At 44.1% G+C, this 25,083-nt stretch overlaps 1 protein-coding gene across 1 annotated transcript; it reads left to right on the top strand.

Annotated features, from left to right (window-relative positions):
- Positions 1-3,047: 3,047 nt before the first annotated feature.
- Positions 3,048-23,772, top strand: pde1a (phosphodiesterase 1A, calmodulin-dependent; the record flags this gene model as incomplete). The annotated part of the gene is made up of 17 exons (XM_079230549.1): positions 3,048-3,194; positions 3,291-3,640; positions 10,133-10,159; positions 13,645-13,758; positions 13,877-14,059; positions 15,346-15,412; positions 17,163-17,279; positions 17,966-18,106; positions 18,289-18,389; positions 18,782-18,907; positions 19,087-19,188; positions 20,565-20,685; positions 21,458-21,539; positions 21,847-21,967; positions 22,819-23,003; positions 23,435-23,623; positions 23,714-23,772. 17 exons carry the CDS (start codon positions 3,048-3,050, stop codon positions 23,770-23,772), a joined length of 2,232 nt encoding a protein of 743 aa, XP_079086675.1.
- Positions 23,773-25,083: the final 1,311 nt, after the last annotated feature.

Below are 25,083 nucleotides of genomic sequence, written 5' to 3' on the forward strand. Positions count from 1 at the left end.
GGATAAGCCTCTGGGGACAATGAGCTATATTTCTGGGGTTCAGGTGAAGCCAGCCAAGACTCCCTTTTCCGTGCACTGCTCATTGATTAGCAACTTGAGAGGCGAGAGTGGATTGTACAAACAAATCTTTTTCACAATTAACTAGTTTACAAGCTTATTATAAAGCGATAAAAAGCTATAGAGTCCACGTGTGAATGCTGATTCTGATGCCTGACCAGGCAGTGTCATCAACGGGAGGTACATCCCCTCCCAGTGGTTGCAGCAGGGACTACAATCTATCATGGCATCTGGGGAATAAACTACAATTCCCAGTCAGCAGTACAGCCAGGCCCAAGGCTGCTGCCCAGCTGAAAGGGATGAGGCTGATTACCCTGGAGAGAGCTGGTGTGAGGGAGAAGAAGGAGAGTTGGAGATGCATTAAAGAAGCAAGGAACCAGGAGGAAACTGGAGTATTTATGTTTTGTTTTGTGCAACGGCCTTTTTGTTGGATTTAAGTTTGACCTTTTTGCTAAATACAGACTTTTGAGTTAAGAAACCCACTGCTTGTCGTCTTGATCTGTACACCCACGCCTCACCTCACTATCCCGACCTCTCAAGACATCACAACACTCACTCACACACACACACACACACACAGGGTTATTCTGTCTGTTTATCATGGTATGTTCACACCAAATGCGTTGCGAATTTTCGCAATGCTTTACTCGCGTGAGTTTACTCGCTCGACTTTATGTGGTTAATTCACTTAATTTGCGCCGGAAAGGGGGCGTGGCTTATCTCCGTAAAAACAGTTACCATTTACGCCATCCATCATGGAAATAACCACTAGTTCTGCTTTATACTTGTTGTGGAAATTCCACAAACGTCGGACCATCAGATGCCCTCGAGTCTGGGTTCATAATATTATCCGTAGGCGCACACAGCTCCGACTCCTCCAGCGTCTGAATGACGACCTCGCAATTTTTTTGCCGGAGTTGAAATATTTAAAGTTGCGCAAATGAGGCGAATTTTTCACAACGCCCGGTGGAAATTGCCATCATTCGCGTCCGTGCATTGACTTTGCATGTAAACGACTCGCGCTAATAATTCGCAACGCGCTTGTTGTGAACGCAGCATTAGGCCTACACTATACTACTTCCTTCCACAGGCTTTATATTCTTTATTTTTCATGTTTTCATCTTTGTTTTCTGCGGCCGTTTTTACCTCTCCTCTTATTTGGACAGATAGATATATTTCCAACATCACATTAAGTGCAAAGTTGCCTGTGTTCAGACTGTTTCAGTTGCTGCTGTGGATCCTTTAATTTGGCTATTCTATTCTATTTTTAGGTCTGACTCATTTAAGTCATTTTTATGTGGAGAAATTCTCAGCAGGTGTAGTAAAACTCACTGCCTCATCAAAGAGGCAAAGAGCTCACACCATGAACCTCAGTTTTGAAGAGCCACACTGTGAAACAGCTAAATAGTTAAAATAGTTGCATCAAGACATCAACTGTTCCAGTTTTCAAAACAATGTTTTCCTTCCTCTTCCTCCATCAGGGGACTCTCTACAGCCAAGCGAGGCGGTGAGTCGACTGCAGCATCCAATCAGGACCAGGTGCAGCCTCAGGAGGCGTGTCCTTGGAACCGCCAACCACTGTGCTGTGAAAAACCCCACGAGCTGGTAAGAAAAACATTACCGTCAGAATATATGTATACTGTATATATAAATAGTCCTACTTTGCTATTGTCTCCTGTGACTGTGGAGGAGCTTTGTCAAGTCTGAGAAAATAACCCTAATGATGTCATTGTGATGTCATCAGGTTAATTTGGTTTAGGCTTGGAGACCACAAATAGCACACAGCCTGCATCACGATTGGGAGGTGTGGAGTTTGAAACAGGGCAGCAAGGATGTAAGACAAGACACCACTGAGTTGCATTATGGGAAATATAGCTCTGCTTCCTAATTTTGATGATTCATTTTGTATTTATCTATCCCTCGCCCCGACTTTGTGTTTTGACACGGAGTTCTGTGCACTCGGATGAACCTGTAACATTTTATTGACCACATGACCCAAATAGCGCCAGGCTCAGCACAACAAGGAGTAATGACCGCGGCAGCCTCTAGGGGACGCCAGCCGGACTGCAGACTGATTGTTTGGTTGTGCCACTTGACTGGAGAAGCTTTGTGACTCTCTTTTCAGGACCATTACATCATCAATGTCTAAACACCACACACACACACACACACACACACACACACACACAGCCTCAGCAGGGTACGCGCACATACACACGTTCTCCCTCTCAGACGCAGCGGGTGAGTGAGGGGAGGACAGATTGAGATGCCTGTGTGCTGTTTGCGCCTGAAAGGAGCGTAAAGTTGTGGGCTTTTGAATTTGGGAGGGGGGGGGGGGAGTGAGGAAGTGGAGGAGGAGGGAGGTCTGTCAGTTGCTGGATTCCATCACTCTTGGCAACCGTTGTTGAGTTACCACGGAAACACTCTGCGATGTTCTCTGCTTCTCCTTTGTCCTTCTCCATCGCTCCTCTCTCTCTCTCTCTCTCCCTCACTCTCTCGCTCTCACTCCATCCCGCCTTTATCGCTGGTCGACTTCCTCCTTGCGTTGCTACGGCGATGCTCCGGGACAGCTGAGCTGGATCATTTTGCAGCCGCAGTGCCGGAGCGCAGAGCTCAGCTGTGAGCCGCGAAGGAAGAGTCTCGTCAGCTTGGTTTTTTTTCATCGTCGGAATTCGATCGCTGGAAAAAAAGCAGTCTGTTCCTGTTCAACTTTTTTTTTTTTTAAAACACTACACTTTGTCTCGTGGCCTCAGACCTTTAACCCCTCTGCAACAGATCGGATCAGAGGTCATCGTTTTTGGGGGGGGAAAGTCGCAGGCTGTCAGGTGACATCGAAGGAAGTTGGATGAAGTTCCATCGAACCCAAACTCGCCTCTCGGCCGATGTTTTCACAACTCCGTCGGTCTGAAAGACGTCCGGACGCTTCGCAGAGACCAAAGTCGTTGTGAGCAACTGAAGAAACCCTCCTTCTCCTCCTTCACCACGCCGAGATGAACGAGGAGGCGCAGCTGCCCGAGGAGGTGCTGGAGGCCGAGGAGCGGGAGGAGGAAGTGCAGCAACAGGAGGGAGAGCAAGAGGTGGAAGTGCAGCAACAGGAGGAAAAGCAGATGCCCCAACAGGACCGAGAACAGGAGGAGGTAGACTCTGAAGGGGTGCGGCAGAAAGAGGAGGAGCAAAAGGAGGAAGAGGTGCAGCAGGAGCAGGAGGAGGTGCACGCTGAGCTGCAACCGCAGACTGTGGAGGAGCAGCGGGAGGAGGAGATGCAACAGGAGCAGGACGAGGTGCAGCAGAGTGAGGTGACACAGCAGGAGGAGGTGCAGCGGAGTGAACAGGAGCAGATGGAGGAGGAGCAGCAGACTGAGGTGCTGCAGCAGACAGAGGAGGAGGAGGAGGAGGAGGAGGAGCAGACTGAGGAGATGTCACAGACTGAGCAGCAGCAGACGGAGGAGGAGCAGCAGCAGCAGCAGCAGCAGCAGCAGCAGCAGCAGCGGATCGAAGTGGTGCGAATTGAGGAGGTGCAGGACTTTGACTACGCTCTGGAGCAGAACCACAACAACCAGGTCCTGATCCGACTGAGAGGGATGTGAGTAAACACAGACGAGACCCTCGGCCGGCTGGCGGTGATGTAATGTTAACGGTGATGTGAGAGCGCGGTTGATAATTGGCGAGCATGTTAATGGGAAGTCGTTTACCGTTTTTTTCGGAATCAGACCGACGGCCGCGGGCACGGGGCATCGGTGTGGTTGCCGTGGTGATGATGGCACGGACCGAGGATGGAGGGAAGATGAATGACAGAAAATGAGTTGAAAACTGTGGGCGTGCGACATCACTGAACGAGAGAGAGAGAGAGAGTGAGAGAGAGCGAGAGAGAGAGAGAGACTGGGTGTTTTTGATGAGGTCACAGCTTCTCGTCCTCCAGTCTGTCTGTCAGATATTTTCTCAGTAGTGGACGCTCATAACACCGAAAACAAAAAAAAAAAAAAAAGCTTGGCTTTTTTGTTCTCCGCGGGTTGCCATGGTAACGGCAGAGCGTTGCGATGCAGCAAAACTCTCCGCAAAGATGGATAGATTAGGAGAGAGAGAGAGAGAGAGAGAGAGAGAGAGAGCGGTGGCATGCAGACAGATGAGAGACAAACGGAGCTTCACGGTGTTCTGTTGATGTTCCAGGTGTCTGTTTACAAACCGACCCCCGTACATCATCACCACGCTCACGGAGAACATGCGTGTCTTTTAAATGGAGCCGAATCAGAGCAGGACACGCGTCTTCATGCAGCAAACAGCCTGGCGGCTGATCGTGATATTTAAAGGAGTTGTTTGGCAGAACTGACTTTCAACATCAAAGTGTGTTGACAGGTGTTTGGGACACGTGAAGAGAATATTTTACCTTTTTTATTTAAACCAGATAAGTCCATTGAGAAACAGTTCTCATTCTCAATGATGACCTTCTCACAAAAGGCAGCAGCAGAAGTCGGTTTCAAAACAAATGAAACACAGACGCATACTAAACAATTTCACACAAAAATGGACATGATATCAATATATGGTGGAGCAAATTCAGAGGGCAGTAGCAGTGATCGGGGACTATATCGTTTATGATGAGGTGGTGCGGACATAAAACATATACAGAAGCATTTAGTGGCTCCAGAGGGAGCTGTGTGAAGTCTGGTAAACGTCCTCGAGTGATGTCACTTGAGTCGGCGTCTGTTAGGTCTGAAGACTGAAAGAAGTGATCTGATCAGGCCGCTGCAGTCGGCTGCAGCCTCCAGGCTCGAATCCCCTTCTTTTGTGAGACGTGACGGGCACTGACCCCGACTACGACCCGGCACCTTTGGGGAGGAAGAGGAGCCCAGCATCAGTGTCGCACCTCCCGGATGCTGTTGTGTGTATTAGGGTGCAAATCCCTGCAGCAGCTTCAACATGTGGACTGAACCCAGAAGAGCGGAGGCTGTCAGAGCAGCACTTTACACGATCATGTCTCCATCTGACCTCTGTAACATAGTGCATTTTCACATTTGAGATCAAGTATTAAACACGGGCAAAAACACGATGTTCACATGTGCTTTACTTGTGGCACTAGTCCTTTTTCGGGCTCCGGCACAGTTTTAGGAAAATGCGAAGCCCTCGACCAAATGAGAGCCCTCATCCTCGTCCTCATCCTCGTCCTCATCCTCGTCCTCGTCAGCTGAACCGATGACTCATCGGTCCACAGACTGACACTCTTCAAACCAGGAGCAAGATATTTCTCTTCTGATTATCAGATGAATGAAAACATATTTTTTAAAACACAGTGCATGCTGTATCCTCTCGTTCATAATTCTTGTAACTCAATCGAATATTTCGCTGCATTAACATCTTAATAATTTTCCCATTATTCGTGTCACTTGAGGTGATGGCAGAAAGGTGACCCGCAATATGATTTAATGAAAGTTTCTCACATCAGCAGCAGCAGTGAAATGAGATTGCGTGTTGTTATTTCCATAAAACACACACACACACACACACACACACGGACAGAATCATGCCGTTGGGTATTCTCTTTCTGTTCAACAGACCCTACTTGCTGAACAGCATCTTGTATTAGTAACTATCTGGCAACAGCAGAAGTTGGTGTGTCGGTTGAAGAAGTTGAGGCCAAGAGAAGTGTTTCATTTTGCCAAATCCTGTAATAAACATTGGCAAGTGAACGTGCTATCTGTCAGCAGTGATTCAATGAGATGGAAAATGAAAGAAGCTCATCTCCTAAACTGACACAACTTTACTCGTATAGGTCAGAACTTTGGGGAGCGCTTCCAATCAAGTCATTTAGAATTTTAATTAAAAAAGCAGGAAACCCTCAAACATCCCAAATAACAATTAATGCAAACATGTATTTACATGTCACACCTAAAAGTGCCGACTCCTTTGCTTTCCCCAGGGGCTTCACGAGGCTGCCCTCTGCTTCTTAATGACGAAGGATGCTAGTCAGTCGCTGATCGCAGTGAAGCTGAGTGACACGTTTCTTACTTTATGAAGCGGCCAGACTCCCGTGTGGATTGACAGACTGCGATTGACAGCCGACCAGCAACCGGTTTAACAGAAAACTCACGGGGTCGTCCAAAAATGTGCGATTTTTGTTAACTTGTTTTTGCCAGCTAGTCATTGATACTGACTGCTTAACTCCGTGTACACATAAGAGCGCCGATAAAGACTCATTAGTCTCGTTAATGGAATCACAGGTCCAATCCCGCTCTTCATTTTAAAGGTGTGCTGCTTTATTAAAGCTCATTAGCATTCATCTTTTAATAAGCACTCTTTAAAGTCATTAACTGCAGTGGAGTCAAAGGCCCAGCTATTTAAGGGTTACATAGAATTGCCAGATTGCAGGGACCGTATGATTATTTAAAGAAAAGATTTAAAAAATCGATGCACTAGGATGTTTATCGCACTTTGTTGCTGACCGATGTCGACATGTTGCCTCCTGGTTGTCACATATGTGTGATATCAGCGACGTACTCTCAGTACAGAATACTTATTTTGTCAGTTTGGAGAGCATGAAAGTTTCTCATTTAACAGAATGTGCCAAACAGCTGAGTGAATCTGTGTTCAATGGACTGAAGAAGCTCGTCTCAATCAAAGTCAGTGCAAAGTTAGAGCCGTTTCCAGATTTAGATCGGGAACATCTGACACGCAGACACAAAGGAAGACGCCAACTCTCAGTAGTTGACGCTTGACAGTATCCTACGGAAAGAAAAAGCAACTTCTGTGTTAAAACTCGCTCCATCTGCAGGCAAATAGAGCTTAAAGCTGCATCTACAACTTCTGTGCTCGATTGCAATAAAATCCACATGTGAGACGTGAAACGTGCTATTTTGACGCATTAGAATGACAAACACTCAAACTCATCCTTCTCCTGACAGTCAGCTGCTTCATATTGTGTGTGTGTGTGTGTGTGTGTGTGTGTGTGTGTGTGTGTGTGTGTGTGTGTGTGTGTGTGTGTGTGTGTGTGGTGCAAGTAGTGCTTGAACTACAAGTGCCCTCTTGTGTCTTTATTCATTTAACCCCAGTTGATCGTATTAATTCTCCTTCTGATAGATATGAACTCTGGATGCAGATCAACACACAATAGAGGTCTCTGCTGTTTGGAGGGAAAACAATTAAGATTACAGATTATTATTTTTTTTTTCATCATCTCTAGTTTCCGTGGTAACAGCAGAGCATCTCGTTTGCCGAGGACAAAAAGAGAATATATGTATCGTATTTATCTTCATTTAGTGTTTTACATAGTTTTCTTTTTCAGTAGCTACTATTTCGCATTAAATCTTTTTAAGCGTTTGAAATAAATCTTTTCAATTTGCTTCGGGGAGAGAGGGATGAGCTAATGAGATGGAAGAGGGGGAAATAAAAAGTGCGAAAATGTGCGCCGGGGAGTTCATCAGACTTGTTTTGTGGAGCGGAAAATCGAACAGAAACCAGTTGATACAGTTCAGCGACTACAATAAAAAAAATAAAAAAGAATAAAAGCCAGAATAACTAGTTTTTATATCCAGTCACCTGAAATTGCCTGCATTAAAACAATGAGACTACTGGGGTTGAAACCAGTGGGAACCTTCAGTACTCTGTTCTCATGCATTTACCGTCACATTTAACCACCAAAGTTGGACAAAGTAAAACAATAGAACACAAGTGCTTTTCATGTATTTATACATATTCATGTGTGTGTTTTGCAGTTTATGAACAGACTGCTGCATTTGAATGGATGCTCTGCTTTTTCTTCAGGCCAGGGCGCTTGGTCTTGATGTAGGCGGTGTAGACTTAGCCACCAAAAAAGCGTGAAACGCACCCTGCGGTGGTGCATCACAAACAGTCATGCGGAGAAATAAAGCGTCTAAGAATAAAATATTCTGTACATGCTCGGTACTAATAACGCTCAAGGACGCGGGGGAAAGAAAATGTGTGAGGTGACAGTAAAACAAAACAAAAACCACATCATCACAAGGAGGGAAGTAGAGAAAGGAAAGAAAAAACACGAGAGGAAGAAAAAAAGAAAAATGCTAATTCTCTCCCTGAAGGCGTCAGCCTGGAAAAGTCATGACAGAGCGGTGAGTCATTCCTCCAGAAACTATCTCTGTCCTCACCTGTCACTGTTGGTGCTGCAGCATGCTTTAGTTTGTTTTTTTTTCCGACCCAAAAAACCCCCACAATGCAGCCTGCAGCCTGCTCGCCCCGCCGTACACCCTGATTTGTAATTCAGTGTTGAAGTGCCCACGCAGGCCAGTGTGAAATAACAGACAATAATCCCGCTGTCACATTTCCGAGCTGAGATACAGCCTTCGGGGATCAGATCCCAAACACCGGGATTGGCTCATTTTAGACCAAATGGAGCTCATCAACTTCTGGTTTAACGGATTTACTCAGAGGGGATTTTTCATTGGTCCGATGCCTGGAATGGAATCAGCATTGAGCCGCGACCTTGATGGATGTACGACCTCTGGTGTTTTGTTGACGTTGGCTTTACTCCCTCTCTTTGTTTGGGCTCTCGCAGCTTCCTGCTGGATCCTATCTAAACTTGATCGTATCTAAACTCAATGTGTAGAAAAGTATTGAAGTGGCAACCCTGCATGTTTAACCCTAGAACACTAGTAGTAACGTTGGGTATATTTCACCCGATATAATGTACCTGATGAACAATACTTCTTGTCAAAATATATCAAAATACAAGGCAAATTGAAGTACATTTCTTTTATTTTACCCTGTAAAACTTCTCATAAAACGAAAAACAGGTATTACGGGGGGACCCTTAAAAAAAGGCTCAAAATCGGGATGAAAAATTTGGGAATCGTCAATAAAACACAATAAAAAATAGAAATAATGGAGCTTTGAACTTGTTCTTTGATCCACCCGTTACTGGGACATGTGAGCGTTGTCCTGCGAAGGAAAAGTCTCCCTGCAATGGCAATGTCCATCCAAATTAGTTTTGACCCTCTATCACTAACGTCGAGTATATTTTACCCGAACACGTGCCTGTTGAAAACCAGGGATTGGAGCAGAGAGACACGCCCACTGTCAATAAGACACGCCCACCTTCAATAAGACACGCCCACCTTCGATAACGTCAGTGAGCAGCATGAAGCTACACAAGGACCCACGCAACTCAGACAAAAGCAACACAATGAAAATAACGCAACCACAATCACACGGGTGAAAATCATCCGACGTCAGTGTTCTAGGGTTAATTAAAAGTGCAAAATTCAGGGTTTGGAACTGACTAGTCAGGTGGTTTGTGACACAGAACCGTCTGAGAAAGCGTCGCCAAAAGGGCGGGCACTTAAAAAAAAAAAACTATCCCAATACACCTGTCAATGAAACGCTCACAAGTTGGTGGAATAGAGACAACATATTTTCCATGCCGCTCTTTGCTTTTCTCTCGATGAAGATGCTGATGCTCCTAGCGTCTACGCTAACCTCTGTGGTTTTGAACGAGCGGTCGCCCCTCTGTGTCGTCTCACACACACCTCGGCCGTCCCCGGAGAGCTGCCGGGAGCTCCTCACAGGACGCTAATTGGTCTTGGCTCCGGCTCGGCGGACAACAAACGTGTTACTTGAAGCCCGACAAGAGGGAGTTTTGTGTGAAGTTTGATCTTGCGATTCACGCGTGATCTCCGTGACCTCGGAAGAATCCAGGCGTCGCGCAAAGAAACATCAACACAGCAGCAAACATGTGCTATGTCGAGATATATGCTATGGCATCCTGAGCAGAGTTTGATAGTTCCTCTCCCTCTACGTGTGTGTGTGTGTGTGTGTGTGTGTGTGTGTGTTATAATGCGAGTTTGTGTGCCCTAATCTCTGTCGCTCGACTCCCCGATAAACACCGTTAGCTAGTCGCACCGTTTGCTGCTAGCCTGACTGTGTTTGTGGACAAGTGTTTTGGGCCAGTATGCGTCATGTGACCTACTGCACTACCGACTGTGGCCACTAGTCAAGGATTTGACTCCCGATCGCGGTTTGGTCAGTTTGTGTTTTAATCAGTTTACAGGTATGATGAGGAAACAGGTGTGTTCATTTGAGTGACTATTCTGTATTTGTTTTTTGTTTACAGGCAGAAATATAAAAGCGCCTCAATGAGGTAAGACACACACACACACACACACACACACACACACACACGCACGAAGAAAACTCTGAAGTATAGAACTGAAGAGGCTGTCTATGAGTTGTTTCCAGTTCCACCAAAGAGACGTTGGTTTAATTTAAATAACAGTTTGAGGCCCAAAGGCGTCTAATGATTCAATATTTCACAAAACAGCACAAAACTAGCGGTTTTGGGTCTCTATTTCTAATTCATGACATCAGAACAGGGGGGTGAAGTTTTAAATGATGTTAATTCGCTGACTGTCTCCTCTGCTGCGTCACACGGACCCGCCTCCTCTCCGCCTCCGCTCCGCCTCCTCTCCGCCTCTTTGCTCATTTTGAGAGTGCGTCTGTGTCGTCACCGCCAAGATGGATGATACGCTTCCTTCCTCCAGCGTTGGAAACAGATCACTCTGGGAATGAACCGGTGCCAGGATAGAATACACAACTGGCGAGAATCTCTTCCTTTGCGTACAAAAGCTGACACCCTGAGTAGATAGTGATCAATAATAAAACGTCTTGACACCAGACTTTGCAGGAATTTGACCCCTCAGCTCAAGTTGAGCCCTCGAGAGTCGCTCCAGATATACCGCTGATGATAATGATAATAATGTACTGCTCCCAACAGAAGGGAATATTTATTTCTCGTTTTATTTTTTTCAGGAAAATTAAACGCTTGAATGTCTGCCGCCTTGAACTTTTATTTCTCCCTCGCTCCCTTTCTCCCTGTCTGACTCCAGCTGTAACCATGGCAACTGAAACAGATTTCATCCAGTTTACAGGAAGGTGTTTTCGTAACCACGACGACGGCACGATGCCCGGGCCGCCGCCGCAGAGTCTTTATGTCTCCCCCGTCGTCAGCTTCCCCCTGTTGTAAACATTTGAACCGTCCATCCTGAACAGCAAAAACACGTTCACAGCTGTTTATACGCCAGGACTGTCTGGCGGGTGACAGATCTTTGGATTACATCTCGCATCTGCAAGCAATAACATTTTAAAGATAATACTAAATAAGGAACTTATCACATTGCTGTGGAAAAAAAAAACGTCTAAATCCTTCATAAATACAAAAGTTTGGGTCTCAAACTGTAACGAACTTCTGCCCCGGCTGACAAAGACGCGGCGAGTGTAAAGTGGCCGGGCGGTCATCTGTACGGCAACATGTTGATTCCCGGGAGGAGACTCCCATTGCTCGCTGTGGGAGTCGGCTGATTGACAGGAGGCTGGGTGTCATGTGTCCATCTGGAGGAAACAGATTTTCATGTCCTGGCTCTGTGGTGTGAACAGGACAGCAGCTGTGTGGGTGCAAAGTATGAAGATCGGTACTTCCTCCTGCCAGTTAGTGTATGAAGTCTGCAAGAGAGGATTCCTGCAGACTATACTATAACTCTTTAATCTATCACAGCGGCACAGTTAAGCGCAGTGCAGGTGAATAACGTTACAGAAGAGCAGAACAGCAAAGTGCAGCAGCGTCTTACATTTGTTTTAACTTGCAGCTGCAATGGAAGTTTACATGATTTGAACTTTTTGTCATTGACCTTTTAAAGTGTCCACTCAGATTCCTGCTGTAGAAGGTCAAACACGGAGTATGATATTACTAAATATACAAATATATATATATATAGTAATATCAATATTTTTTTTTACCGGTGTACCTGAGCTCCCAGCAGCTCAGACAGCGTCTCCAAATGCAGCAACCTTTTATTGAAGTGGGCAGGTAATAATAGTTTTGGGTGGGCGAGTTCTGGGCTGTGATTTTCCTGACTGAAATCTGGCAACGGTGAGCTCAGACAGCTCAGCGTGACACGGCTAAGAGATGAAGATAACAGCTGGAACTAAATTATTTCCTGCTGGTCCATTTTGGGCAGAGGTCTCTCTGATTGATGAGACTAAAAACAGCACAGATTGAATAGCTCTCATTTAGATAATGACTGGCTGTGCTATTTTGCTGCAGATATCGCAGCCAAGCTCATCCCTGTCGAACGGTAAAATGAGAATTTGAGAACTTGTCGTCTTGTCAGTTCTTTTCCTTTGAGAGAACAGAGAGGCCCAGCACCTAAAATACATCCATCGGAAATATCTGTATCATCATGAGCTGCTGGAGCGTAAACTGCTGAGCAAAAGAGGAATGGTCTGCAGGTGAGACAGGAGTTTATGGTCCACGCAGAAAAATAAAGGTGCCATCTGGAACCGAAAAGGGTTCTTCAGAGTTGTGCCACAGGACTATTTCTGGCCGAAAAGAACCTCAAGAAAATGGGTCTTTAAGGAACCTTTTTCATAAAAGTTCTTTATGGTCCAAAATGGTTCAATAAAGAACCTTTTTTTAATGGTTCTTCAGCTAAAAATGGTTCTTCCAAGGAATAAATAGTTCTTTGAGTAACCGCTTTCATGAAAACAGTAAAACATGTATATGTATATATCGGCTCTTTTTTCCGCAAATGTATACCATCCCCCACGATCCAATAACCCCAATAACATGAATTAGAACCATATGACAAACATGAAGAACCATCCAATAGATGCAATGGTTCTTTAGTAGGTGATGGTTCTTCTGGGAACCACACAGCCTCTTAAAGAACTATTTAAGAACAATTATTTGTATGTGTGTACAGTAAACTAATATATTATTGTGTGGTTAGCAACCGAGCTAGCTAGTTTTCTTTAAATGACTCAAAGCAGATCGGCCGGTGTGGATGACGAGGCGGGAGACGTTCCCGCTACAGTAGCACAGAGAGCCAAAAGTCATGACGTCATATCTGTTCTGTAACTCACTGCAAACTGTTAGTCAACATTTTACTCTGCGTAATCAAAGACAAACTTGTGAGCACAGAAACTATAGCGTTCACGTTAAAGCAACAAGTGCGGGTAATACTGTGTTTTTGTCCTTATCTATAAAACTCACCAACACTCGCTCCTGAAGTTATTTTCTTTCTGTTTTCTAGTGACTGCTGTCTAAACATTCAATGTGTTCTCTCCTCTCTGTCTATTGATATTACAGACATGGCCCCTGGTCTCGCCTTATCTGTCAAGCCGGGACGTTTAGCCCACGCTTGGCAAGGGATTATGGGAATTGGTCATTGCTAAAGGCTGTTAAAACTTTAGAAAATATTTGTTTTTTTTTAAACCATTGTCCTTATCCAAACAAACCAAGGCCATTATTTTGAATGAGCTTCTCTTACATCTGGAACAAACTGTATATGCCAAGTTTGAATTAAGCTTATAGGAAGGATGAGACTGAGAAGGTTTTACCAGTCAACAAATTCCTCTCCAGCTGGACAAAATGACACAAATTACAAATCTCCAAATAACTCAAATCACATCACTAATAACACTTTGTATGATTTGTGTGGTTAACTTCTGTGTGTGGTGATCTTCCTCTGATGTATATTCCAATAACTGAGCACATGAGTGCACTGTGTGCGACCTGTGTGTGTGTTTGTGTGTGTGTGTGTGTGTGTGTGTGTGTGTTTGTGTCGTCAGGCTCAAGGGGGTCCTGGAGCAGATGGACCGGGGTGTCGTGGACCTGCAGGAACTCCGCAGGAACCTGGAGCTCGCTGCTGCCATGTTGGACAACGTTTACACCGATGAGACCAAGTAGGGCTGATCGGCTGATCGACTGACAAGCAGATGAACGGATGTGTGGCAAAATACGTCCTCGTCGCCGGTTTGTCCCAGCGGTGACTGACGGCTGTGTCTTTTTTCTGTCCCGCAGGCGTCTGTTGGACACCGAGGACGAGCTCAGCGACCTGCAGGCGGAGTCGGTGCCCAGCGAAGTACGGGATTGGCTGGCATGCACCTTCACCAGGAAGATGGGCGTGGCCAAGCGTCGCCCTGAGGAGAAGCCGAGATTCCGGAGCATCGTCCATGCAGTGCAAGCTGGGATATTTGTAGAAAGGTAAAAAAAAATATTTATACATGTATATGACTCCTGTCATTTAAACAAATCCACATTTATATCCAAGTTATGTAGCTTAAAGAAAATGCAGCTATTGTGACTTTATGAGTCATGCACACTTTGCACCCGTCAGCTGCATTGTAGAGAATTAGGGAAACGATGCAAACACGAAGCTCACATTTTCAACCTTTACAAAATGTAACACCTCTGCAGAAATGCACCCTACATTTGCTTTTAGTCTGGGTCGGTTTTTGGGGCCACTTACTGCCAGTGAAGGGAAATCTTAATGCTGCAGAACACAGGGGCATTTCAGAAAATGGTGTGCATCCAACTTTGAGTTTGCGCTTGTCCCTTTGCCCCGCCCCCCCTTGTGCACAAAGCCGGCTCCTTAGAGAAATGGGAGAAAACAGTGAGTTTGATGTGAAAGAAGTTGACCGGCTGCACACAGCCCTGACCTCAACCCTGATCCAACACCGTGAGGCTGAACTGGAACACCGAATGTGAGCCTGACCTCATCACCCGACATCCGTGTTGAACCTCAGGTTCTGAAGACTGAAACCATAATTAATGGAAGCCGTTAGGGCTGCAGATTGAGGTTCATGGTTTGGTAATCACAAGCTTAAGTCGCATAAGGCCGTGCAACGCATTGTATTAATAACAGAGGCAGAACTGTGACTTCTCAAAGTCCAGTCAGATGATTGTCTCAAACAATAACCAACACTCTGAAATGTCCCCAGAGTTATTTTTGTCTCTAGCAGAAATCTGGAGCACCTGAAGACGAAACTGAACAACAACCATCAACTTCCTCTAAATAAACATCAGAAGGCATCCGGCCCGACTTCGCCGCAGATGTGATTACGAGGTCGAGCGTGACGCGTAACGACGTTAGCGTGCCGGCGAGCTGGAGATGCAGATCGTATGGGGAAACCATGAGGTCCAATGTCATTAGAGGGTTGATGATTTGCGGTGATGGAACGCTATCAGTTCATCTGCGGAAAGCTTAACGACGCATAAAATCAAAAACATAATATCTGCGGCACCGAGGCGGCGCTCGCTGTGTGTGTGTGTGTTTAGAACACGGTTACCATGACGACGGACAATCCATCCTGGTCACAAACTGTGGAGGAGGGTGACTAGAGGTCTGCGTGAGGAGTGTGTGTGTATATGCAAGCAACTGTCTCTATATAAGTGTGAGATTTTCGCACGATTTCTTTACCTGTGTGTGTGTGTGTGTGTGTGTGTGTGTGTGTGTGTGTGTGTGTGTGTGTGTGTGTGTGTGACTTTAGGATGTACAGACGGACGTCCAACATGGCTGGTCTGACCTACCCTCCCACGGCTTTGACAGCTCTGAAGGTATAAACTGTTTCATTACTGCAAACCCATCTGCAGGAAGTGGACATCATTTTATTATTAATTAAAAAAAATATATACAGTAGTCAGTTCCTACTCTGACAGACAGTTTTGTTTTCTCCAGAAACTTGAAAGGAAAGGAGGAGGCAGACAAGATACATATAATAAAGAATGGAAGAAGAAAGAGTTGAGGAAGTAGGAAAGAAAATTAGGAAGCAAGGGACTGTACGGTGGGAATGAAAAGGAAGAGCTAAAGAAAGAAAAGTGACGAGGAGGTATAGGAAGTGGTAAATAAAAGGATTAAGGAGGTATGGAAGGAAAGTGAAGAGTATACATGAAATGTTGGAAGGAGAGAAGGAAGCAGAAGAGGAAAGAAAGGAGGTGAGAAAGTAAGTTGTATGTGTCACCTACTCAACATATTTCTACATTATGCAGTGAAATAAGTAGTTTGTCAGTACCACAATGAAACAATACAGATATGTGCAAATATGAAATATGGTGCAGATGCAGGGGAATGCTGAGCGTAACTGACGTAACACGAGAGGTGAAGTCTTTCAGGAGACTTGTGTCCTCGTTCAGGATTCAGATGGCCTGAGGGAAGTTGCTCCTCTTTAATCTCTCCGCTCCGGCTCCTTGACTGCGGTAACGCTTCCCTGACCACAACAGTTCAAAAGGGCCATTGTTCGGATGGCTCAAGCTCTTAATGCTTCTGCCATCGTTTCAGGAAGAGGGCGAGCGATAAGGAAGAGGTAGAGAAGGAAAGGAGGAGGAGGTAAGGAAGGAATAAATGAGGTAGAGACGAAGTAGGAAAGGAACAGAGGTAAAGAAGGACAGTGGAAGAAGGATCTAAAAGGAAGGAAGAGTCAGAAAAGGGAAATGAAATGGAGAAAAATAAATGAGTAAGGACACAAGTCCTAAGAGACCAAAAGGAGGAGGAAGGGAAGCAAAGGAGGTATAGAAGGGCAGGGGATAGTAGAGATTAAAATGGGGTGATAGAAGATGAAAGGAGAAGGAAAAGAAGAGGTGTAGGAAAGTAAACTAGAAAGTAGGAAGGTAAACAAGCAGATAAAGATGTAAGGAGGTGGTGGGGAGAAAATGTAATAGGGAAGGAAGAGGAGGTAAAAACGGTAAGTACGGTAAAGCATGAGAAGAGGAGATAAAGGAGGACAGGAAAATACAAAAAGGAAGAGGTAGAAGTGGAAAGGAGGAGGAATTGAAGGTTGGAGGAGCAGAAATGGAAGGAAACGAGAGGGGTTGAGAGGAAAACGAAGAGATGGATTAGAGAAGGAGAAGCAATTAAAGGAAGGAAGGATGGAAGGAAGGAAGAGGTGGAGGAAGAAAAATGTATTTTCAGCGGTGTGTATGTAATAACATGTCTCCATCTCAGGGCTTCCTGTACAAACTCAGAAAAAATTAGATTAAACAATAAATACTCTGCAGCCAATTCTTATTTATGATGTAAAACACAAAGGGAAAGAATGGAAAACAACACAATATAAATCCTAAACGTAAAATCGAATTATAGCATTATTGCCTAATTAATAATGATTATCATTAATTTAATTGGTTACGCTGTTCCACCGCCTTCCAATGTCAGCAAACATTATAAACACACTGCCCTCTCCTGGCAGAAAGCCCACATTACATTGAATTACACTGATCGATGACCAGCCTGCTGCATCTGCATTGTACCAGCATAACGTTAGATGTTGTTGTTAAATGTCTACCTGGATCTTACTTTGTTGTTTTACAGGAAGTGGATCACTGGTCGTTTGACGTTTTTTCCTTCCACGAGGGCACCGGAGACCATGCCCTCAAGTTCCTGGTCTACGACCTGCTGAACCGCTATGACCTCATCAACAGGTTCAGGGTACACACGGCTTTATAAAGCTAACACCTGTGGGGTTGGACTCGTGTCAGCGTGGCTAGAGCTTAGAGCTCTTTATGGACAAAAACCAGAAGCAGGAGTGAGTTAGCTTAGCACAAAGACTGGAAACAGGGGGAAACAGCTAGCCTGGCTTTGTCTCAAGTTTGTCTCTGACCTAAATCTGCCTTCCATCATTAAATAAAGCGTACTAATTAATTCATACAATAACCAAAGTGCAAAAACTAAGTTCTGGTGGTACGGTTATGTGCCCGACTGTTTCCAGGAAGTTACATCAGCCAGCTGAGGTAGTCCTGCACACATCCCCCCTAGGACGTGCAGCTGTAGCTTGGAGCTTATTTAACTCCCGGTACAAGTGCATTGCATTCATCAAAGAAAAAAAAATGGGAGATGGAGGTGTTATCTCATAATTATTATAATGCCTTTCATGCAAACTTAGTTTAGCACCTCAGGATTACGAGAAAAAGATCCCAAAGATAAGATGTTGTAATGGAGACAGTTTACTGTAATAATAAGATGAAGTTAACATCAAACACTATCGGGGCCCACCTGCCTCAAAGTCAGCCGAGCTACTAGAAGTCTTTGATCCTGGATGATTGAGTATCCACACAGACTAGGTGTAGTACTTGTAGTACCTGTACTCCCTGTACTACCTCTGGTACTGTGTTCAGATCCCAGTGCAGGCTCTGGTGCAGTTTGTTGAAGCTCTGGAGAACGGCTACAGCAAACACAAGAACCCCTACCACAACCTGATCCACGCCGCCGATGTCACTCAGACCGCCCACTTCCTGATGCTGCACACTGGACTGATGGTAACACACACACACACACACACACACACACACACACACACACACACACACACGCCACTTTATCACTTGACAGTGTCTCACACTCTGTGTATTGTCTCTCTGCACAGTGAATTATCTCACTCAGCTAACTGTGTGTGTGTGTGTGTGTGTGTGTGTGTGTGTGTGTGTGTGTGTGTTTGCAGCACTGGCTCAGCGAGCTAGAGATTCTTGCGATGGTTTTTGCTGCAGCAATTCACGACTTTGAACACACAGGAACCACCAACAACTTCCACATCCACGCCAGGTAATGTGGACAGTAATACTATCAAATCATTTTATAATAATAATAATATTTGTTGACTCTTCATTGAACAGTGTTAACAGACATTCAGCAGGGCATTCAGCATCATGTACAAATATGAAAAGCAAATTAATGATATATAAATGGCATGAAACTAAATCAAATTACATATTTATAAATGAGGTTTTCTCAATTAAATAATAAAACAACTTTGGGTTGGGGCAACAGAATATAGTTATTTAAATCATAATGATCTACATTCACTTTTTGGGTTCGTCACAAGGGTTACACATTTAATTCAAATAAAAAATGTCTAAACTATAGGGGAATAATAAAGATTGTTGGTTGCCTCCGTATTTGCAAGCGTCTGATTGGATGTCGTGTCTGTCCGTCAGGTCGGAGGTTGCCATCCTGTACAACGACAGGTCGGTGCTGGAGAACCATCACGTCAGCGCCGCCTACCGGCTGATGGCCGAGGAGGACATGAACATCCTGATCAACCTGAACAAGGATGACTGGAGGTACACACACACACACACACACACACACACACACACACACACACACACACACACACACACACACACACACACACACACACACACACACACACACACACACACACACACACCTACCTCACTGAAGGGTTAATACTTGTCACGGTGACTGGTCACTGATTAGGTGTATTGGTCGTTGGCAGGGAGCTGAGGGCTCTGGTGATAGAGATGGTGATGTCCACAGACATGTCCTGTCACTTCCAGCAGATCAAGACCATGAGGAACACCCTGACACAGACAGACAGGTCAGTGCTGCAGCCGTGACCTTTGACCTCTGAGCTTCAGCCAACATGCATGTGTGTTTTGTTTTAGCTACAACATAATACATCTATCTATCTAAAAAAGTAAATTTCTCATTTTAGTAATGTCTCTCAGGTTATTTTACAAGATGTGTTTCATGTTAAAAATAACATTCTGCCTTTTCATCTTTCATATTATCATATTACATTTCCATCACACACAAAAGTCAAACATCTTCAAACGAATCTACGAACATGTACAAATTATTAAAAAAAAGACAACAATCACATTACTTTTTCCTTTTAATCGTATAGAATCGTATATAAGACATATAAGGAAACACAATAATTGTGTAATAACAAGATATAAATAACAACATTTACAAATGTAATTAATAACAGACAATAATAATAGAAAAGTATTGATAGCATTAACAATTGTTTTGTTCTAACATGAAAAAAAATCAGTTTTTTATTTTCTTTTGTATAGTCTGACCAACAAGACTGGACTGGACTTCCTCTTCAGGAAGATAATTATATTTTCCATAGGAAATGCTAATATTATATGCTTTTAGAACAGTGGTCCTCAAATCGGGGTACGTGAGATTAAAAATATATATATATATATATATGTAAAAGTAACATCCATTCAAAAATCCTTTAAAAAAATGTATTTAAAAAATATTAAATAAAATATAAGTGTAAATTCATAAACAGAATCAAATCAGACACTGATGGCACAGCGCTGTGTATTACATATTTTTTTCAACCGAGAATGCTTTGTGCTGGTTGGGAGGTACTTATTTTAAAGTGGGCACATCACTGAAAAAAGGTTGAGAACCACTGCTTTAGAAGACTTGAAATAATGCATGGTGGCAGACTGAGTGTGGCGGGTCCATCTGATGACGATCAGCAGTGGGAGTTTGTTGAAACAGCCAACATACGGTCCTGCAGGCTGCTGGACCAGACTGGTCTGTGCGTCCCTGTGGGGCTCTCACAGGAAGAGTACTGAGTCTCACCAGAGTCCAGCTTCCCTTCTCTGTTGTCAGCCCTGCTGGAGAGAAGCTGGGGGGGGTGGGGGGGGCTGCTCACGCTTGGATGCGATTTTAGGGAAGACCCTGTCATCAGCTTGTCAACCTGCTGGTTCTGCTTGTGCTGCTGCAGCAGCTGGGGAACTGTACCAGTTAAAACACGTCTCCGCTAACATACGGGACGCCTAGCGGAGCGCTTTTATTCCAACAGACTCACTCAAGCGTTTCTTGTTTTTAAGGGTAGTTAAAATATGCTGACTTTCTCCTGTCAAACTCACGACAAGTGTTGCTTTTACAGTTTATTATTAAAAATGACTTTTAAATTAAAATGCTCATGCTCCGTCTTTCCAGTCTCGACAAAGTGAAGGTTTTGTCTCTGATGCTTCACGCTGCAGACATCAGTCATCCAGCCAAAGCCTGGCCGCTGCACGACCGCTGGACTCACAGTCTGATGGAGGAGTTCTTTAGACAGGTACACACACACACACACACACACACACACACACACACACACACACACACACACACACACACACACACACACACACACACACACACACACACACACAGGCAGATATTGCACTTTTTACTCCGCTACATTTGTCTGACAGCTTCAGTTATAATTCTATTAAGAATACAAAACATATGAAGAGCTTATTAAATATGCTGTTTTCCAAAAGTGTATACAAGTACAGCTGAAACTATTGGTCGATTAACTAATCGCCATTGATTGGATGGAAATTATTTGGCAAGTTTTTTGATAATTGTTTTTTTTTTTTCAAGAAAAAGAATCGCCACACATTGGTTCCAGCTGAGGACTATGTAAAGCATTGTGAGGGTTAAATAATAGATATTTAAATGATGTCGGTGTGACTCAAAAGACGAGCGCTCGTAATGATTCATGTAGGAATCCTGTTTATTTGGGAAGCTGTAGGAGGCCTTGCAGCTTGCCCCATTATGTCTTCGTCCTCGACGACTAAAATGGGACTATCGTGACCATGTGGGAATGATGTTGTCACGTTTTCTCTCCGTCAAACTAATCCTCTCAACGCAGCATGTAGAAATATCTCTTATAGGAGGACTGTGAGGGTAATTTGTTGCATATTCAGGTCGCTTTTTTCCCCTCTTCCTGTTTGAGTTGACACTCTTTGCTGTGTTCATCCTTCTAAAGTGGATGTAAATAACCACACAGTTGCTTTGAGTTTGCGGTGCTCATGTTGCCTTGGTGACCGTGTCTCTTCCAGGGAGACAAAGAGGTGGAACTCGGCCTTCCTTTCTCTCCTCTCTGCGACCGCAAAGCCACCATGATCGCCCAATCACAGATAGGTAAGATGAACCGTCAACCAGTCATACCAAAGGGCCACAGCAGGTGAGGAGTACCATGAACTAGCAACATAGACCAGGACTGTACCGTTGGCTCTTAGTGTATATTCACTTTAGTTCGATATTGACACCTGCTGGTGGTTTGAAGAACTGATATCATTCTCTGCTCTCGCTCAGAGATGTTGGTTTGATTATCAAATTCTAGAAAGAAAAAGAGACCAATGTTCATCAATGATACTGTATTTCTACTCCTCCATCCTTTGACCTTTTATATTCTCTCCATCACGTCTCTCTCTCTCTCTGGTTGCAGGTTTCATAGACTTCATCGTGGAGCCGACGTTCAGCGTTCTGATCGACACCACAGAGAAAGTGATTGGTCCTCTGATAGAAGAGGACAGGAAGTCCAGAGAGACCGGAAACAGGAAGTCCAGGTACTACTACTACTACTACTACTACTACTACTACTACTGCACAACATAAAAGTAATCAAAGTTCCACTTCAAGGCAAGTTTATTTGTAAAGCACATTTCAACAACAAGTTGATTCAAAGTGCTTCACATGAAACCATTAAAAGCATCAAAACATAATGCAGAGAAAACAGGATTTAAAACAGTTAAGAAAACATTAAAACAGTCAAAAAGCTAAATAAAAATTGAATAAAATAATAATCAAGGCAAAAAACGTTCTCCACAAGTGTAATAGACCTAAGGATGGGTTTAAAAAAAATGGGACTAAACACGACCCTCTGCTCATTGAATATTAGCAACTATTTTAGGAAAACAGTTTTCTCCCCGGATTCTGATACCCAAACTAAAAAAAATGATATTGCTGATATGCCAAGTACCAATATGGCAGAATACTCTTTTTCGCCCAAAAATGTAAAATCTTTAAAATCTGTGGGGAACTGATTAAGATATGTGTCAGCTGACATAGGGCTGCAAATACACGTATAATGGGGTCTAAACATGTTCCCAAAGATATTCCTTTATTAGATTAGATATTCCTTTATTAGTCCCGCAGTGGGGACATTTCAGGATTACAGCAGCAAACTGGATAAAGTGCACACAAGAGACATAGTAAAAAATCAAAACAAGTAATATAAATAATAAATGGTAGAAAACAGTAAAATCTACAATACTGAATTATATATAAAGACAGAATAAAATATGGACTTCATAGTTGTTCGATACGATCGGACAAAACCTAGAACACGTGACTATTTCGCGTATGTGTGGCTCCATTGGTTCTGAGCCTCCATGTGCCACGTGGTCCTTTGTTCCAGTCTGACAGGAAGTGGTTCGGTTACCGTGGAGTCGGTGCAGAGACACAGTAGCGGTCGCTACGGGAACAGCAATGATGGACAGATGGACTTTTCCCTGACAGCCATCGACCTGCCGGCTCTGAAGACCCACCTGTCCGGCGTCATCGGCAGTAACAAGGACAGATGGAAAGAGCTGTCTGTGCACGGTACGCGCACACACACACGCACACACACACACACACACACACACACACACACACACACACACACACACACACACACACACACACACACAAAAAGTAGATTTAAAGGTACAAGAAACTCAAAATCTGTAATTTAACGGTCACCTGCAAAATAATAATCAATACATTATAATAATAAACAATAAATTCCTGCAAAACTTATGACATTAGCCTCGGCTGCACTTTGTGTTTATTGCTTATTAGCACGTGTTAGCATGCTAAACTAAGATGAGCATTCACAGAGAGTACAGCATGCCTTCAGATACTTTCTCTTGTCAGTTATTTTACGTTATTGCTCTGAACAGAACATCACATGCTCCCTTTTGTAGATATCGGAAGAAAAGTGACTCTTTGTCTCGTTTCCTGCAACTTAAATGTTTCTGTGTTGTGAACAGAGCTGGCCAATAAGGAGCAAGAGGAACAAGAGAAAGTGGAGTCTACCGTCAACTCGGACGTCCAAGCGCCTGCCTCGCCCAGTCACAGTGTCCCTGATGGACACACCTCTGACCAATCACAGAACCCAGAAGGCTCCCTGCCTGAGGAACCTGAAGACGACAAGTCGCCCGTCCACCTGTCCTGGAACGGTACGTACACGACATCGTTCTCAAGAATTTCCCCTAAAAGAAAACGGTAACTCTCAATGAACTGATATGTCGCTATGCTAACCGTTGTAGGTGCGGGGCGCGAGGAGGAAAAGGAGGAAGACCAAGATGAAGTGCCTGAAAATGCCTGATGGCGCTCCACAGCGAACTCACCGCTGTATGTGACCGTGGCAGTGACAACGAGGGTTCGGACTCTTCTGTTTAAACACAGCAGCTGGCTCAGTGGCCCCTCAGTGGCCCCTCGGTGGCCCCCAAAGGGCCACTCGACCATATGTTTACAACCGACAATGAAAACACCGCATTCAAAGTGACGACATTCATCAGCTTCTTAGCAGCGTCACGGTCCATTCACTGTGGTGAAAGTGTTTTATGATTTTATTAGAGGCTCAGAGGAGCACTGTCTGTGAAATAAGTGAAAGTATCAAAATTTGAATTAAAAATGAAGATTGACAGGTGAAAACCACAGAGCGTACCGTGGCTAAACTTCTATTCTCTGGAGGAATGAGACATGGAGCTATTAAGAAGCGGTTGTGGAGGTTTTGTGAATGAAGCAGGCGTGATACATTTCTTATTACTCGTGAGGAGTGTGAAGAGGGATTTCTGCTCTGTTGTCTGTTCTGGGTTCAAATAATCAAGTTGTGCTTCTGGCCACGCCACCAATATATGATGTCATAGCCACGATAGCCACGTGGCTTTTGGTCCAGACTGAAATATCTCAACAACTATCGAATGGATCGCCAAGAAAGAAGATGCATTGTAATGACTTTATTCATCATCTTATGTTTCCTCTCGCGCCACAAGGTTGTTTTTTGTGTCTTTTTGAGTAAAATGTCTGAACAACTATGAACTGTATTAACCTTTTGTCTTGTTCCACGTGGGAATGAATACCTGCACAACTAATGACATCCCCATCAGCTTCAGCTGTACGTTGTAGTTAGTTGTAGTTGCATATGTTAGCATACTAACATGACTAACTTAAATGGTAAACATTATACCTGGTAAACGTCATGGATGCATGAAGAGAACGAACTTCGGGAAAAAAGTTTGACATTCAAGTCTAAAATTTAGATAAAACGACCTGGATCTTCCTCTTTAGCATCCATGTGCCCATAGAGCAACCGCACTAGCGTTTCCATTAACGTTAATGGAAACAGGCTTATTCACATGAATGGAGGGAGGAAAATAACTCTGCATTCGGCTACTAGTCTGTTACAACTTTTAGGACCTAATGAGTTAGATAAGGGCTATAGAAGTGTTCGTAATGGGAAGTTGATTCACCTGAAAAAAACAAAAAAAACACTGTTGTCTCTTTCCCAGTGTAAGTCTATGTGAAACAAAAAAATTTTGGGCCCCATGGCATCACATGACGCTTCAAAGCCCTGTCCCGTTAGCTTATCTGTCGTGAACATGTTAGCTTGCTGACGTTAGCATTTAGCTCAAAG

The sequence above is a fragment of the Taurulus bubalis genome (assembly GCF_910589615.1).
Source record: "Taurulus bubalis genome assembly, chromosome: 15".
Taxonomy (NCBI): domain Eukaryota; kingdom Metazoa; phylum Chordata; class Actinopteri; order Perciformes; family Cottidae; genus Taurulus; species Taurulus bubalis.